We start from the raw sequence: 18,604 nt of genomic DNA on the forward strand, positions 1-18,604 counted from the left end.
AAAGACGTTAAAAGAAGGCCGTTATTAATATAATTCAATTTTGCTCATGTAGATTATTGGGATTGGAGTTCTCTTGGGATTTTACTGACTAGATTGTGATTAGCAAAATTTTCAAAAAAAAGGATGATTTCATGTGGAGAGGTGATTTATCCAAGTGCGAGTGAGAAAGCTCTACAGAGGGGCGAGTTAAGCGACTGTGAGTGAGTGAGAAAGCTCAAGGGTGGTCCGGAGGTTCAAGCTCCACCATGGAGTGCAGCTTTCATCGATTTGTACCTTCTCTCATAATCAAAGATTCTTGGTGATTCTCTTTTACATGGTGTAAACCTTCTTTTCCAAGTTTCTTTCTACAAACTATATATCCTCCAATTTTATGTAGAATTCAAGTTGTGTGATGATGATGAGAGGGAGGTAGTCCCATTGGATGAGATGAATTTTTATGCATTTGGGATCCCAGGTAAACAAGTGCCTCACATTTTTAGTATGCATTGATTTAATTATCTTATTTCTACACTCTTATTACATAATTGAAAAGCACAAATACACAATATTAAAAAGAAAATTTTGAAAAGAGAGGCTTAAAACTTCACTAAGCTCACACTCGAATCACTTTCATTGTAAGAGTATATAGCAAGATGTCAATTTGATTAGATATACTAAAATGAGAATCCCATATGTAGATTTTCTAGCATTCCACCACACTTTTACCTTCCATCCATTTCTTCTCCCCACCATCACTTTTGATGAACTCCCAAGTATCACCAGACTAGGATACTAACATCTGTCTGACTTGTTATCCTCCCTTAGGCCACCTCCTTGGCATATGCTTGTTACTTCTAATTGGCCACATCCAACCATCCAAATTTTGGATGGCTGCCACTAACATAATACCTCGTTCGTTTGGTGTCTATGCTGCCAATGCCACCTCTCATTTATTGTCCATTGGCACTTCACTAATTGACATGCCTAGAGAGTACCCATACATGTCACCACCTCAGTAGGAAGTGAGTGTATGTAAGCTTATTCTAGGCACCTGTAAAAGAATGAATAGCGAGTATAACGTTTGTTGCAAATCTAAAACATAAGCGAGGACTTCGGAACACTTCACATCATAGAGAGAGAATCATTGAATAAACCTTTGACTAAACTATACTTGCAGATCAGCTCACTTGAGAATGCTAGATGATACAAAGTATTTGTTAGAGTGTCGCCAAGCCCTTAAGTTTTCTGGGAAATTGACATCAGAGCACTTCAAAAAATGAGGGCTTTATAGTAGCTGCAATGTCTCAAGTGCTAGTTCGCTGAATCATAAGAACCATCTCCTGCATTGCTTCAGTTCCTAGGCATGCAGAAATACAGCGTTCTGAAATGTTTATGCAATTTTTGCTTACAAGTGGACTCATCATACACCCAAACAAAATGTAGAGCATAGGAGGAAGCCATAAATGATAAGCAAGACGGCTCCTTGTTTCCTCCTTGTTTCTTCCGACTCTTGAGAGCCCTCTTGGGATGTTTTTTATACGATAGCCTGAACATGCTCCAACTGTAAGGTGGTTGAATTGGTTCCTCAGAGTTTGAAATCATACAGGAAACCTTTATGCCAGTTTGCAAGCATACACACAAAATATATCCATGATTGGGTATGAAATTGCACACCAGTAACAAACTTTTCCATTGAACATGTGTCACTAAATGTATACGAAACAAATTATTCCACCATGTGGAACAAATATAAGCAAAAGAGTAAAAAAAAATTACGAGTGCAACTATTTTGTTTCTTCATATCAACAGCCAAAGAGATTGAAGCTTGGCAACAATACGAGTTTCACTGACAGTCAAACATCATGACCGTAAAACATGATATATGACAAGTTCAGATTTTTCACCAAAATTGACAAAGGTCATACTAGAGCTGCCCCTTAACCAGCTAGCTCACAAGATCTGACCTCGTCTTTTCCATCCGTTGTGCAAAGGTTTGAGCTACTAACAATGGAAATGCGATTGTTGCATCACAATGAACCTGAAACACGTGCAACATAGAGATGATATAGTACAAACATTACAATAATCAGTAACAAATTTTTTGATATAAACAGAAAACTCTAAAATGACCTTGACAGGAGTTGCACTGCCACGAATTTTGCCCCAGGAAACAGCTTCATCAGGCTGTGCTCCAGAATCACTTCCATCGAACTCTTGGCCAGTATTGATGAACACAGCAAAATCAGCACCATTTCGCATCATGTTAGCATTACAAATATGGTGCTTTGGCAATCCCCCTCCTAAAACAATGATTCCAGTTTTTTGAGGAGCAGCATGAACAGCCTCACCATTAATGGCTCTAATATCTGAAAACAAACAACTCTGATCAACCTCTTGTGGTTGTAAAAGCACAATAAAAGCTAACATTCTACGAAGATTCAAAGCCCTCAATTTTCATGATATAAAAAATGAAAGGACAAGCCTTTTCCATCACAAAGCTACTGTCTTGATTTTCCCAGAGAAAACAACCATAAATTATGTACCTTGAATAATGTCAATCACAAGCCCTGGGTTTTGAAAAGAGTGAAAATACAGCATATCACCAAGAGATCCATCTGTCAAAGCTGGGCAAAATACAGGTATCCCATGCTGGAAAAGAAAAAATAATACAAAGAAACAAACCATTAAATTTCAAATGCAAAATGTAAAAAAAGTTTTCTTGAAATGGCTTGTACAGCCAGCTACCAAGCAACTTGTTGCCAATAGAATTCCATCAAAACCCACACTAATATAAGACTTCGCAAAACAAGAACACTCATATGATGTTCATTATTAAAATCCTAGTCAACTTTCCCTTTCAACAATCAAACCAAAATAATATCTTGATTCTTTTCTATCGTTTAATCCAAAATCGTGTACAACATTTCTTTGTATAACACTAAACGGACTCAAAACCGAATAACTAACTAACAAGGCCCCTCTGAATGGAGTACAATTTTTTTTATTATCACAACCACCATACCAAAAAGGGAATCTACTGCGACTCATCTCACCCTAGTAAAAGCAGTCGCAAGAGCAGTCTGCTCTCCAACAGATTCTCTGGATAGTTCCTACTTGCCTTCACCGGCTAGACGCCGAGGGACAACCGGTTTGCCAAGTTCTTTCTTTGTGCCTCGTGAGGAACGAACTCAGTTATTGAAGCTTTTGAAGCCTCCAAGTTCAACGAGAAGATGGACGGAGAAGTCGTTACCAATTGGAACCGCAAGATGGTTGCCATGTTTGCGGAAACAAGTGATTCAGATGTTTTTCAGCTCCATTTGGTGCGTACAACTGGTGCTGCCCTCTTGTGGTGGAAAGACCAACTTAGGCACACTCCGTTTCTTGTTGGGATGATGCCACAAGGGGGTCTTGAAGCAGTTTCTTCCCGTGGACTATTACCATGAGCAAGCGGCAATGAAAGTGCTTTGTCCAAAGCAAGGTGAGCAGGTAACCAACTACCTCGCACATTTTTGGAAGCTTCTACATTCATTATTATAATGGGTGGACATGATTATTAACAAAGGCCGGACTTTTATACATTGGGCCCCTTGTGAGTAAAAGCATGCACACATACAATTATTTAGGCACCCAAGGATCTTGGACGTTACTCATTTATTAAAATTTAAAGCCTTAGTTTATTGATTTGGGGAAAAAACATGTAAAACAAAAGTGTGAAGATAACTGTGTGGGGAGAAAAGTGTAAAGGAAAGTAAAACGCAAAAAAGCTTTGTGCACACATATATGTGTATATTCGACAACGACCGTTTTTGGTGCATGGGAGGATCCTCGATATCCACACCAACTCTCTCTCTCTCTCTCTCTCTCTCTCTCTCTCTCTCTCCCTCTCTCTCTCTCTCTCTCTCTCTCTCTCTCTCTCTGACCTGCCGATTATGCCACACAAAGGTTGAGACGGAGGAGCATTACATATGCTGCGGCCCAGTATACTATGAGATCTGCGGGAAGTTTCATTGTCTGTTTCGTGAGGGATTTGGTCCACTCTCCAAGATCATTGACTTACCGGACCAGCATTGCCTAGGCCTCTTCCTGCTTGAGCTCCGCTAACACAGGGACTGGACCCACGAGGTGGAGGACACCAATACAGTGAACCTTATGGACCCACCTCGAGCTACTCCGGACCCACCTTGCCTGAGAGGTGTTACTTGGACCAGGCCTCCACACTCTAACGTGCCTGACGCCCCGGAACCCAGGCCGTTGGCCACAACCCCCCCATCAACTCTAGATCCATCAACCGCCATCGAGCTACCTTTCCGTGTGACATAGCTGAGGGAGACCCCTCGGCCATACTCATTAGCTCCATGCTTGATATTTTGGAGAGTGGTATACGGTATACCATCTACTGGGGGCTGATGCTACTCTCATGTTTCTATGTTCTTAGTATTCCATGATGAGTTTCCATGGACAGTTTTGTATCACCCCAATGAGATAGCTATGTTTATGTTTTGTTTTTTCCATTCCATGATGAGATATGCCATGAACATTATTGTATCACTTTGGTCTCATAGGCCCAGTGGGTCTTTAGTAGACGCTTAATCTCTCTCTCTCTCTCTCTCTTATGGCTCCTTTGGATTATTATGGTTTAAAAGCCTAGTTAATGTGGCTTCTTTATGGTTTCTTATGGCTCCCTTGGATGGGATGTGTTGGACTATCTTATGGGAGTGATATTATCTAGAATATGGACCAAGTTCATGGATTATTTAGATATATCTATGAAGCACTTTCTACTACAAATTCAAGATTATAGTTTCTTATGATATAACCGAGGATTGAGCCCACCTCTCCTCCAAGGTACTTTTCGCCAGTGTGCCAACTTGGTGTGCAAGTGGTAGAGTTTGGATTTGTTTTGGCATTAGACTCATGTGGTACTATTCCCGGAGTCTATGTATTGGCAGTGGGCACTAGGCTCAAATGGTTGGATAACTTGATCTTTTTTTTAAATATACATGATTTTGCCTCACCTATCACAAAACAATGGATGAAGGGCATGAGATCTCGAAGTTTGCTCCACTCCCAGATCCGAAAGGGCAGCTGTCCTTTTGCAAGGTTCTAAAGTAAGGTCAAAGTTCAGCTTTGAAGTCTTCCTTTGGACTTAGACCCTCTTACCTCCATTTGAACCAGGCGCCCTTCTATTTGGCTTGTGTGGAGTGCCCAATTTCAATTATTAGCAAGTGTGGGCTGCCCCACGCACTTGGCAAGGGCTGGCCACATGCTTGGCATTGGATGGGTATGCTTGGCCATCCCTCTCCCTCATGTAAGCTAGGTGATCATTTCTTCTCTCTCCTGCACCAGTTTTCCATCACCATCAGCTGTAAACATCCCCCACCTGCACCCACTGGTCATTCTGCTACTGCTAGCCATACTGTGCTGCCATATTGTACGAGACTTGTGCCTGCTATACTGCTTGGTGGTGTTCCTACAACCCCCAGTGTGAAGAGTGCCCGGGATGCCCTAGATGCTACTCATATCAATGAAAAGTACCCGAAAGCTTTGAGAAGAACAAAGAGAATAGCTACTGATGGTGCCCGTGAAGCTCGGAGGTGTTGGGGTTGGACTCACACACAAACCTGCACATTAGTGCATCAGCATGATGGAGAAGCTCACACACAAATGAGAGAGAGAGAGAGAGAGAGAGAGAGAGAGAGAGAGAGAGAGCCAAAAGTGTGGTATCCACAAAATGCAAGTCAACCCTTGCATGTGTGCCACATCCATATAATATAGAAGTACAAAATATTATATGTTAAAAGTGTCCTTTCACACTTGATGTCCAAGGGGAAAAACCACATGGGAAAAAGTACCCTTGGTTAAGCCCTGTTTACACATAGCACTACCATAAGCGAGCATATGCCTACAAATCCCCCCTGTAGTGGAAGTGTGAACCTGTACAAGAAGGTAGCAAATCACTCCCTGTATGAGAGTAAGCCCAAAGCTTTGCGGAAAGCTTCAAACTTTTCTCGAGGTAAAGCCTTTGTGAATAGATCTGCAACATTATCCTGTGTAGGGCAGAAAGATAAACTGATCTCCCCTGCATGTAGCCTCTCTCTGACATAGTGATAATAAATCTCAATGTGCTTGGTACGTGCATGAAATACTGGATTTCGTGCCACAGCCATAGCACTCTGGCTATCAGTGAGAATGGTGGTGGGTGTCTGCGGACACTCAAGAAGATCAGCCAATAGTCTCCTCAACCATACACAATCTACTGTAGCTGTGAAGACTGCCCTGTACTCAGCTTCACAAGTAGATGTGGCAACAATGGGTTGCTTTTACTCAATCAAGATATGCATGAACTGCCAAGAAAAAAACAATTCCCACTGGTGGATTGCCTGGTATCATAATCACCAGCCCAATCTGAATCACTGTATGCATAAAGCTGCAAGCTACCCCCCGGGATAGAACAAACCAAGATCCAGGGTACCCTTAAGATAACGAAAAATGTGTTTGACTGCTTGCCAATGCCTTGTGCCTGGGCTGTGCATGAATTTGCTCAACAAAGACACCCCAAAAGATATGTCTGGCCTAGTAAATAAGGCATCCCACTGCCTGGCTGTAAATGCCGACCTCAAAAGGCTCTCCAATATCATGCATAGTAAGCCATACACCTGGTTCTACCGGAGTAGAAATGGGCTTACATTCATCCATGTGAAACCTTTTTAGCAAACTTTTTATGTACTTAGTTTGCTGCATAACAATGCCATCATCTGTATGCATAAACTGTATGCCGAGATAGTAGTGTAAAGGCCCCAAATCTGACATATCGAATGCAGCTTTCAAATCAGCTTTGAAATCTGAAATTTGTGCTTTGCTAGTATCTATAATGAGCATGTCATCTACATACAAGATGACTGAGAGAATATCGGCATCGGTACTCGGAAGTATGAAGGCTCAAGAGTAGGCAAATCACAAAACTTAAAAACTTAGAAGTGCCAGCTTTCAAGTCTCATTGAATTTAGAACAAAAAAAAAGTACAATGAGAGGCTAGAGCATATGCCATAGAGGTCCAATTTCCAAAATACATATCTAGACTCTAGAGAGTCGAGACTAGAACAAAAAAGAAGTGACTAGTGGCAGGACCCACGCTAAGGGGAGATATCCTCATCAGAGGAATGATCTGATGCAAGGAAATCCTCTAAGGCATACTCCTCCTCTGTCTCTGAATCAAAAATGAAGTCACCCTCACTAAGAAGGTTACCCTCATCATCATACTCCGGCTCTCTAAGCCCCTCAATGGGAGGCACAAGGTCATCCTCGTCCATGATAGTTGCGGAAGCTACTAGATCCACGCCGCATGGAAGCACCTTTTCCCTTGCTCTTGTCCTTCCCCTTGCTTTTCTCCTTGCCTTTGTCCTTTCCTTTGCCGCTATCCTTGGTTGTAGTAGGTCGCCGACGACGACGAGTACGAGATATGCGTCGATCCGTCTCCTCTAGCTCTCTATAGAGCTCGGCATATATTCTCTCCTCCTCCTCGTCCACCTCTTTGTTGACACTCTTGAGAGTGTTTCCTGATAGCTTGAACTCATCTACATTGACCTACATGTAACATAATACATTACAATGTACATATGTCAGAAACACATGTTATACATGCATGATGCAACATGTTTAAACTTAACATAATGACATTATACAGTATACTTTACACTTTAGTGATGAACATTGAAGACTTACTTGTCTTGCTTCATCCATTGTTTGCATTGCCTGCAGCATACGCATATTAGAGCGACAATAGACTAGTCGCTCTAATTGTCTCGAGCTCAATTTGTTGCGTATCTTGGTATGGATGAGTGAGAAGGAACTCCAATTCCTCTCACATGCGCCGGAGGAACAATCTTGAGCAAGCAACCTTAGGGCCACCTTTAGAAGATTGGGGTGGCTATACCCATAAGTTTCCCACCAAAAGAGGGGACTAACAAGGTACTCCCTCTTCCATGTATTTGGATTGGCAAATGCCGGCCCACCCCTCTTATCATTATACAAGATCAATTCTTGTAAAAACTTCATGTGGAGGTTGGATGGCAATACCTTTGGCAAGAATGCATCTCTATCGGCAAGCAACTCCGGATCCTCTGCGATAGCGGGTGATTTGTATGCGGGATGCAACAAAGCCGCGAAACCATGAATGGGCCTCCTCATGAACTCATACCTTGTGTCGACAATTTGCAAAAGATCCGCGAGCTCTTCGTGGGAGAGAAATGTACATGCTTGCAACTCCGCCTTTGCCTCTCTCATGAAGTGGATAAGAAGCCCCAAGGTTGCTCCCTTCATGTCGGTCATGCGGAGAGTGCGGTAGAATGGTGTAATGGCAACAACAATGGTCCGCACCCGTTTCCAAAACCCCGCATTGAGGCATTGTCGTTGCATATCCTTGGCCGCATCGGTGCTGGACTCATCCCACTCATTCCACATAGTGGAAACTACGGTTTGCCGGAGCGCGGACTTCACATCATAGAGCCTCTCTAAAAGAAGCCACATGTATGCGAAGCGTGTGGAAGAGGGCTTCTTGAGCTCAAGCGTGGAATGCCCCCGATACATGGAAAGCACCTTATGCTTGGTGGTGAAGAAGGTGACAATGGAGAGACCGTCGTCCACGATGGTTTTGATCCATGGCAAATGACCCATGTCCTCCATGAGGAGGTCAAGGGAATGTGATGCACATGGAGTCCACACGATGTTTGGGAACTCCGCCTCAACCATCTTGCCCATGGCTTGGCAATTAGAGGCATTGTCGGTGATTACTTGCACCACATTCTCCGCACCAACCTATGAATGGACATAAAATTTAAAGTTAAAACTTAAAAATCATTAAGACTTGTCACTTAATAGTTAACCTCTTGAGTCTTAAATACATATGTCATGAATGATGAGGCTTGACTCTTGAGTCTTGAGATTACCTCAACAATAGCTCGACGAATGTGGTGGAAGATAAATTCGGCCGAGGTCTTCTTCCCTCCTTGTGCGGTGTCAACGGCCTGCACAAAGCATGTGCCAAGTGGAGAGGAGACAAGAATGTTGATGAGACCTCTTTTCTTCCGATCACTCCACCCATCGGAAAGGATGCTACATCCATATTTCTCCCATCCTGCTCGCACGGGATCAAGTAGCTTATTGATGTGCATCTTCTCTTCTTCAAGTCTCTTCCCACGCATGTCATGGTAGGAGAGACCGGTCCACCCCTCTTGGTAGCCCACCTTTGCAATGGCAACCACCATTTTCTTCCATTGCTTTGCCTTGAGCACATGGAATGAAAGATTGCACTCGATGATCGTACGTGCAATCTCTCCCTCAGCCTCATTTTGCAATTTTTGAATGTGGGACTTCACTTGGATACTCCCACCGGAGGCTTCGGCAAGAGAGGCTTGCCTCATGTGGATGGGCCGCTTAGAATACTCGGAGACGTAAGTGGACGTATCGGGAGCAGAAGCGGAGCCGGAGACCGCTAGAGAAGGTGCATTTGGTGGTGGTGGAGGGGCATGTGAGGAGATGGTCTCCTCAATCTCTACAAAACTCCTCTTCCTTCGTGGGTTGCTTTGAATCTTCTTGAAGACCTCATCGGCGATTGCTTGTGGGACACCCGGGCATGGCGCAATGTTCCCTCCCACCTTAGCAAGATGTTCTTCAAGTCTTGTGAGCCCACTTGAGGTGGCCTTGCCACAATACTTGCAAACCCAATCATAGGACTTGCTCTTGTTTGTGGATGGGGCATAATGGGAAGTATGAAGCTCCCATGCAGGATTCTTCTCTCTCACCATGATGAAGTTTAGAGAGAGGGGGAGTAGAAGAGACTCGAGAGAGAGAAGGTTGAGGATGAAAGCTTGAGCCTTGAGGCCCGAGGGAAAGAGAGAGGGAGAGAGAGAGAGAGAGATGGAGTAGCTTCAAGCTTGAGGCCCGATGGTGAAGGCTTGAGGGAGAGGGAAAGGAGGAGAGGGAGGAGAGAGAGAGAGAGAGAGAGAGAGAGTGGAAGGGAGTAGCTTGAGGGTGAAAGCTTGAGGGAGAGGGAAAGGGAGAGGGAGAGAGAGGGAGGGAATAGCTTGAGGGAGAGGGAGAGGGAGGGAAAGGAAGAAAGGGAAGGAGAGAGAGAGGGGGGCAATGTAGAATGACGTTGGAGGGAAAGCTTGAGCCTTGCAAGGGAGTGAGAGACTATGGAAGCAACCAAGGACTTGAACAAAATTCAAATGAGGGATGAGAAGCCTTTTTTATAAGGCCTTATGGCTCCAAAACGGTCAAAAACGGCTCCAAAACGGTCAAAAACGGCTAGTTTTTCAAACTGGACAAGATAAGCGCTGCCGACCGTACGACACCGTACGGAATCGTACCGTACGAACCGTACCGTACGAATACGTTCGTACGGCGTATGGAAACAACCATGCATAATCTATTCCCTTTTTCTGGGAGTAGCCTTTAGCTACAAGTCTTGCTTTGTACCTGTCAATAGTACATACCCACGATGTATATTCAAAGCATGGCTGGAACTAGCCCTTGTTCTACCTATGAGTGGAGCTGCAAGTTTGCTTTCTTGCAAAGTTTTCAGCAACCATCTTGGCACTGACTTGGCTGTGTCTATGGCTGTTTGCTCTTCCCTGACAAGATCTTCCACTTCTTCCATAGAAGGGGGCTGAATGGCTGGCTGTTCCACATGTTCTACATGAGGATTTTCTTGTGTTGGGGCTGGCTGATCTGAATCCCCCCTAATTGCAATAGGTAAAAGTCCATCAAACATGTCCTGTATGCCTGTATCATTGCTTTTATACAAGCTGTACATGGGCTGTTCTGAATTTTCAGCACATACCACATCTCTACTGACAAAAATCCTTCGTGTAGTTGGATTATAAAGACGGTATCCTTTGCTCTCATTGCTGTAGCCCACAAAAATGCATTTAATTGCTTTGTCATCTAGCTTTGTTCGGAGTTGTTGTGGCACATGTGCATAAGCCAAACACCCAAATGTACGCATATAATCCACTGTTGGCTTTCGGCTATACCAAGCCTCAAATGGTGTTAAGGTTTTCAAAGGTTTTGTTGGACACCTGTTCAACACATGAGTTGCACACATTATAGCTTCCATCCAAAATTTGTGAGGCAACTTTTGTGCTTTCACCATGCATCTTGCCATCTCCATGAGAGATCTATTTTTCCTTTCAGCTACACCATTCTGCTGCGGTGTATAAGGCCCAATACATTGGTGTTTGATGCCCTTTTGAAGCATATAATCCATGAATGCATTTGACATGTATTCTCCACCTCTATCTGAGCAGAGTGTTTGGACTTTACATCCACACATATTTTCAGCCATTGCTACAAAGTGTCGAAAGCATGTAAACACATCAGCTCATACATCACTATGTATAAGCTGTAATTTACTTTCAGCTCTAACAGCTCCATCTTTGGGGAATGGTTTTCGTTGCATCTTTCCCAAAATACACCCCTCACATACATGTCTTGGTGGAGACTCAAGAGGCGATATATTATCAACCATATGATGCTTCTGCAAAAGCATCAAACTCCGAAAATTTACATGTCCAAAACAAGCATGCCATAGCTCTGCATCATGCATAGCAGGAGTGTGGGCAGCCACTGTATTTGCATCATAAGTACGCTTGTCATAGCTGTCCAGCTTATACAAGCCTTTGTATCGTGTTCCAGAAGTGACTATTTCATAACCCTTTGAGGGGTCTTTTACCAAACACTTTCCGTCTTCAAATTCAACCTTTAAACCTTGGTCGTTTATGGCTGAGACGGAGAGCAGATTTTTCTTTATCCCTGGAACATACAATACATTTTTCATACAAATATTGGCACCATTGGCTGCAATAAGTATGACATTGCCAATTCCCTTTACTGGATATGTGGTATGATCTGCACATGATACAGTGCGGCCTTTTGAAGCATAAACCAAGTGCTGAATACATCTTTGCATGAAGTGATGTGGCTCGAAGCACCACTATCAAAATACCATGATGCATTCTGTCTGTCAGATGCAATGCAAGACATATCAGTGTCTGAAGCACTTGGTGTGCCACTAGCGCATGTGACCAAAAAAGTGTACTCTTCCTGGATTACATTAGCTGATTGTTGTGCTTTGTCATCAGAAGAGTCTTCTACTGCATTGCCTACTTCTTTCCTTTTCTCTTTTGCAATCCGCTTCCTACATTCACTGATGTAGTGTCCAGGCTTATGGCAGTAGTGACATTTGCCCTTCTTTTTGGGCTTGTTTGCATCCCCTTTGTCAGACTTTTCACCACCAGAAGAGGGCTGTCCATGACCAACCTTGCTAGACTGGTGTCCCCCATTCCTAAAGCTCTTTGCTTTACCTTTATCCTTGGCTATAAATGCCTTGTCTCCACCACGGTTGCTCGATAAGTTTGCTCTTGTTTGCTCTTCCTGCAAGAGTAAACCCACGAGCTCTTCAAAAGTGACGAGATCACCACCTCCTCTCATTGAGAGGTTGAGAGAGGTGTGAAAGCCCAAGTAGGAAGGCGGTAAAGAATGAAGAGTGTTGGTGACCATCTGTCTGTCTGGGATAACCTCATCAATGTTGAGCAATTGTTCCTGCAAATCTTTCACTTTGGTGAGATGATCTGCCATGGAGTCACCCTCATCCATAGAAAGAAGATCCAATTGCCTCTTCAAGTAGGCAACTCTTGCCTCGTTGCGTACCTGATACATTGCTTCCAATGTGTCCCATGCAAGCTTCAATGTCTTACAAGAACGAATGTGCGGAATTATAGTCCTTTTCACTGAAAGGGCTATCAATGACATGGCCTGTGCATCTCTAGATTCCCATCTCTTCTGCTCTTGTGTGGGAGCAGGTTCTACATCAGGAGCTCTTTGAGCACCTCCCCTTTGAGGCGTGGCTGGTTGTATGGTAAGTGGGCGTGTGTCATCACCACACACGATGCCCCAAAGCCCTTTAGCTACCAGCAAATTACGGATCATGAAACTCCAGAGGGAGTAGTTAGATCCATCCATCTTGTCCTCCTGGGTGAGCACACCAAATACATCTGTAGCATTCTGTGCCATGTCAACAAAATATACCTGCAAGCAAACCAAGCACCAATGTGCACTGCCAGGCAACCAAATGTCCTGTGCAAATGTATGCCTGCAAACCAAAGCAAGTGTAAACCTGCACCAAATTGTCCAATTACACACAATGTGTATACATACGCGACAAATCACAGCTGTAATGCCCAATTACATGCTCCAATCTGAAAATCCCCAATTTTTATGCACTCCAATTGCTTCAATGTGCATCTAATTGGCCAATTTTCACAAAAGCCCCAAATTTCTGCAAATGAAAGAGGTTCAATTTGCTGATTTTGACCTCAATTTTGAAAACCCCCAAATTGCAAGCAAAGCAACATGCCCAATTTTTTTTTTCAATTTGTTCTCAAATCGAGAAATCCCCCAAATTGCACGTGCAACTTTTCTTTGAATCTGACCCGCACTGAAGTGTCTGCAAAATTTGAATATTTCAATGCATATTTTCACTCACATGGAAAGTGCCTGCAGGCGAGTGCAGTACGGATGGCAGGGACTTCTCTTGCAGGCGTCAGTCCAGGTCCAGATGTGTTGCTTTGTTGGAAGAGCTGACGTTTGTGGAGCCTTAGTAAGAGCAGCTGGCGCACGAGCAGACCTAACGATGGGTAGAAGGCAGGCGTGGAGCCTAGCTTTGTTGGCAGGTGTCAGGGCAGGCAGAGGCAGGCGCTGGGCAGGTGTCGGGTCGGGCCAGTCAGAGGCGGGCCCAGGTGCAGGTGTCGGGTCGGGCCAGTCAGAGGCGGGCCCAGGTGCAGGGTCGGGCCAGTCAGAGGCGGGCCCAGGTGTCGGGTCGGGCCAGTCAGAGGCGGGCCAGGCGGAGGGTGCGAACAGCGGACGGAGGCGGCGCTGGGCGCGAAGAGCGGTAGGCGTAGGGCGAGCGCGCAGGTGCAGACAGAGGCGACGGCTTTGGGCGGCCGGTATGCAATGTCGAAGGCGGCCGGAGCGGAACGGCGAGGGCGGCCGGAACGAAGCGCTGACGGGCGGAGGCGCTTCGGGCAACACTGTCCCCGCCAGCTGGAGAGGGAGGTGCCGCCAGCTTCTGGTGGTCGGAACTGGCGGAGGAAACGGACGACGACGGAACTCCGTAGAGCGACGGAAATCTGCAGGTTTTCTTCCAGCGGCAGATTTTCAGGGCCAGCTCCCAGCTCTGATACCAATTGTTGGGATTGGACTCACACACACACACACAAACCTGCACATTAGGGTTAGGTGCAGGATGGAGAAGCTCACACACAAATGAGAGAGAGAGAGAGCCAAAAGTGTGGTATCCACAAAATGCAAGTCAACCCTTGCATGTGTGCCACATCCATATAATATCGAAGTACAAAATATTATATGTTAGAGTGTCCTTTCACACTTGATGTCCAAGGTACGTATTTCAGGTGTTGTCCCTGGGGATTTGTTCACTTGTGCTTTTTCATTGTTTACATGGCCTAGATGTGCTCTCACACGGTTTGCTCCTCCTAACTTCTCTTTGTTCATTTCCATCGTGTTGCACCTCCCTTTTATGAATACCTTTCTAGCCTTTCAACTTCGTCCCACCAAGTAGCATTTGAAGCCAATCACTTTGAACCCGAATAAGCCATGATTTTTGCAAATTCATGCAAAAAGTTGAATAGACTTTTAAAGTTAACCATTTCAGAGAAATGAGTCCTTTTTCTATCTATTGTTTAATGGGGGAGACTGTGCAGTCCAAACTGTGAAGTTTGAACAATGACATAGGTAATTTTTAAAAGACCAAAAGTTCAAACTTCAAATAGAGAAAGAGAGAGAGAAGAAAGAGAAAAGCTTGCTGCCTTGCCTTGTAAAGATGTAAACTGTTAAACTTGAGTCTTGATCACTCTGTTGCACAGGGCCCAAGCAAGTTGCAGTGTGCACTCTTGCTGTTGTAGACTTGTAAGTTGTAGTAGACTGTAGCGTACAGTCACCAGTGTACACTGAACACGGCAACTTGCAAGGGCTAGGGGCCTGGACTCTGGAGGCTGGGGCGACTCAGGAGTCAAGATTGGCTGGCAGCTGCAGCAGGCTGCATTGTGTAGGTCGGCTAGATGTACTGCCTAGTACACAGCAATACGTACTACGGGCAGGCAAGTGATGGGGAGAAACCTGAATTAGGGTTTAGAGTTCATTCATGGGAGACATACACAGAGAAGCAAGGGAGAGAGAGTTGTGGGGATAAGTCAACTCCTGAAAAGCATGAGTGTGTGACTCCCCTATCACACATGTATATTGCACTAGTACACATAGTGCACTTAGTACATTAAAAGTACTAAGTGTACTATGTACTATAACTTATGGGCTTGTACACACTATAAGGGTGGGCATTATGCCTTTACCCCAACAACCTCCCACTTAAAGGCAAAGTGCCCTTAAGTAAAGGAAAAGAAAAAATCAGCATGTACATGATAATATACAAGGCCATATCAAGGCTGAAACTGGCCTCATCCAATGCCCATCAAGTGTCTGCAATGAGCAAACCGCTCCGGAGGCAAACTCTTCGTCAACAGATCAGCCGGGTTGTCATCCGTATGAATCTTAACAAGCTGAATTTGCTTGTTCTCTATCACCTCTCTGATGAAGTGATACTTCACATCCACATGCTTCGTCTTTGCATGAAAAACAGGGTTCTTTGCCAACTGAATGGCACTCTGACTGTCACAATGCAACAATGGAATATCCCCTGTATAACCCAAATCAACCACTAACCGAGATAGCCATAATGCCTCCTTGCAAGCCTCTGTGGCTGCAATATACTCGGCCTCTGTAGTAGATAAGGCAGTGCACTTCTGCATCCTGGATATCCATGACACAGCACCTCCTGTGAATGTAAATACATAACCGGTAGTAGACCTCCGGTTATCTGGATGACCGGCATAATCCGAATCCGTGTAACCATGCACTAATGCATCCTGTTTGCCAAAGCAAATGCACAAATCCTGTGTGCCCTTCAGGTATCTCATGACACCTTTCACTGCTTCCCAATGCTTCTTGCCAGGGTTGGCCATGTATCTAGAAACCACTCCCACTGCAAATGCAATGTCCGGCCTAGTAGCAACCATGGCATACATGAGACTGCCACAAGCTGAAGCATACGGAATCTTGGCCATATCAGCCCTGTCTCTATCTGACTGTGGGCTGTCCATAGCACTGAGTTTCACATATGGAGGCAAAGGAGTACTAGCTTTCTTCCCCCCGTCCATATTGAACCTCTGCAAGACTTTGCCAATGTATTCCTTCTGAGACAAATACAACACATGCTGATTTCTGTCCCGAAGTATCCGCATACCCAAGATGTGATTTGCATCACCCAAATCCTTCATATCAAAGGTTTGATGCAGCCTCTGCTTCAAGGCATCCATCTCTTTACGAGATTTCCCGGCAATCAACATATCATCAACATACAAAATGAGAATCAAGAGACTGCCATCCAAAGCTTTCTTGGTGTACAAGCAGTGATCTATGTCACTTCTCCTGAATTTCTGAGATTTCATGAATGTATCAAATTTATGATACCATTCTCTTGGTGCCTGTTTGAGCCCATAAAGACTCTTTTTCAGCTTGCATACAAGCTTCTCCTTTCCACTTACTGCATAACCCTCTGGCTGCTGCATATATATCTCCTCATGGAGATCACCATGAAGAAAAGCAGTCTTCACATCCATCTGAATCAAGTCCAGATCATCATGTGCAACCAAAGCCAACACAGCTCTAAGTGTGGTCATTTTGACCACTGGAGAGAAGATCTCATCAAAGTCCACACCATATTCCTGCTTGAAGCCCTTAGCCACTAACCTGGCTTTGTATCTTGGCTTAGCATCTGATGCAACTTTGAGCCTGTATACCCACTTGCATGGCAAAACCTTCTTGCCAGCAGGCAAATGCACCAACTTCCATGTTCCATTTTTATGCAGAGAATCCATCTCTGACTTCATGGCACGCTCCCATAGAGCCTTGTCTGCCCTCTGTAAAGCCTCCTTATAACATGAGGGCTCCCCACAGTCAGTGAGCATCAAGTAGTCAACCCCTGGAACAAACCTGTCAGGGACTCTGGAGGGTCTAGTGGACCTCCGTACCCAATGACCATCATTTGCAGGTTGCTGTCCAGCCTGCATATCACCCATTGGTGGCTCCTGTTCCATGCCATAAGGCTGAAAAATCATGCCCGGTATCTCCTCTAACTGTGGTATATCCATAGGGATATCTTCTGCCATATCTGGCTGTCCATTTGGACCATTTTCAGCACCATTTAAGGGCTGGTTTTCCTGCTGTAATGGCTGATTTACAGCCCTTTGTTGTTGTCCATGATGTCCATCATCATCAAAGATGACTCTGCTAGGCTCCTGTTGCCTTGCAGGCTCCTTATACATGCATGTTTCATCAAAAATGACATCATTGCTGCGTATGATCTTTCTATTCATGGGATCCCAAAGTCTATACCCCATTTCACCTCTGTCACCATATCCTAGGAATATGCATTTATGAGACTTAGGATCAAGTTTGGTGCGCATTTCCCTGCGTATGTGCACGTACGCAACGCAACCAAACACTCTCAAGTGCTTGTATGACGGAGGCTTCCCTGTCCATACTTCTTCTGGCACTTTCCCACCAAGCCTCGTGTTAGGTGACCTGTTTATAAGGTGAACGGCTGTCATAACAGCTTCAGCCCAAAAACCATGAGGTAATGCAGCATGTGACAACATAGAACGGACCTTCTCCTGAATGGTCCTGTTCATCCTCTCTGCTGTCCCGTTTTGTGGAGGATCATAAGGAGTAGAGAGCTCCCTCTTGATGCCTTTAGCATCACAAAAGTCCTGAAACTGTTTGGACGTATACTCTCCACCATTGTCGGAACGCAAAGCCTTCAGTGTTTTGCCAGTTTGATTCTCAACAAGAGCAACAAACTTTTGAAACACTGAAAATGTATCACTCTTCAAACGAAGAGGATAGACCCACACCTTGCGTGTGGCATCATCAATAAAAGACACAAAGTATTTTGCCCCTCCCAAAGAAAGCTGAGGCATCTCACATACATCTGTATGCACAAGCTCTAACTGAGCATCTTTCTGTCCAAGAGCTTTCTTGTGGGGGCACTGTAGTTGCCTACCATATATACAATGCTCACAAAACTGAAAACTTGAAAACTTTAGAGAAGGCAAGTAACCCAAACGAGACAATTGCTCCATTCCCTTGACACTCATGTGTCCCAACCGGCTATGCCACATAGAAATTTCCGGCAGCTCGGTTGCATTTACATTAGCATGGTGACAAACACCTGCATGCATGAAATAAAGCGGACATACAGGATTCAGGGCGACAGAGAGATACTCTTGGTATGCATGTGACATGCAGGAGGCACGAGGAGACACTCCAGGTTTCGGAGTTAGAGTGCCATGATCTCCAGTTCAGGGGGGAGGTGGCCAGTTCCCCGGAGATCACTGATTGCCTTGAGTGGAGTTCTGAGTCACACTTGACAGGGATTGTCAGGTTGGCAGAGATTGCCAGGGTCGCATCAGCGTTCGGTGCCCTCATGTACGAGATG

General features: G+C 44.7%; 2 protein-coding genes across 2 annotated transcripts in view; both read right to left on the bottom strand.

Annotated features, from left to right (window-relative positions):
- Window positions 1-1,192: 1,192 nt before the first annotated feature.
- Window positions 1,193-18,604, bottom strand: part of DHS (deoxyhypusine synthase) — a 36,343-nt gene continuing 18,931 nt past the window's right edge. Inside the window, exons 5-7 of the mRNA XM_086773034.1 lie at window positions 2,523-2,628; window positions 2,110-2,345; window positions 1,193-2,017 (exon numbers count right to left, since the gene is read on the bottom strand). Of these exons, the coding sequence (XP_086629160.1) occupies window positions 1,925-2,017; window positions 2,110-2,345; window positions 2,523-2,628 (435 nt within the window). The 3' untranslated portion in view covers window positions 1,193-1,924. The remainder of the gene's footprint in view (window positions 2,018-2,109; window positions 2,346-2,522; window positions 2,629-18,604) is intronic.
- On the bottom strand, window positions 7,165-7,955 carry LOC147619396 (uncharacterized). Its single transcript, XM_086773036.1, has 2 exons — window positions 7,702-7,955; window positions 7,165-7,563 (listed from the first exon to the last, which is right to left on the bottom strand). Exons 1-2 carry the CDS (start codon window positions 7,744-7,746, stop codon window positions 7,276-7,278), a joined length of 333 nt encoding a protein of 110 aa, XP_086629162.1. The 5' UTR covers window positions 7,747-7,955; the 3' UTR covers window positions 7,165-7,275.

This window comes from Cibotium barometz, chromosome 33 (genome assembly GCF_041138505.1).
Source record: "Cibotium barometz isolate CiBa-2024 chromosome 33, ASM4113850v1, whole genome shotgun sequence".
Lineage (NCBI taxonomy): Eukaryota > Viridiplantae > Streptophyta > Polypodiopsida > Cyatheales > Cibotiaceae > Cibotium > Cibotium barometz.

Coding starts and splice junctions, on each gene's coding strand:
- LOC147619396 (XM_086773036.1), bottom strand. CDS start 7,746: ATGCGTATGCTGCAGGCAATGCAAACAATGGATGAAGCAAGACAA. Junction 7,564..7,701: donor CAATGGATGAAGCAAGACAA/GTAAGTCTTCAA, acceptor TGTTACATGTAG/GTCAATGTAGATGAGTTCAA.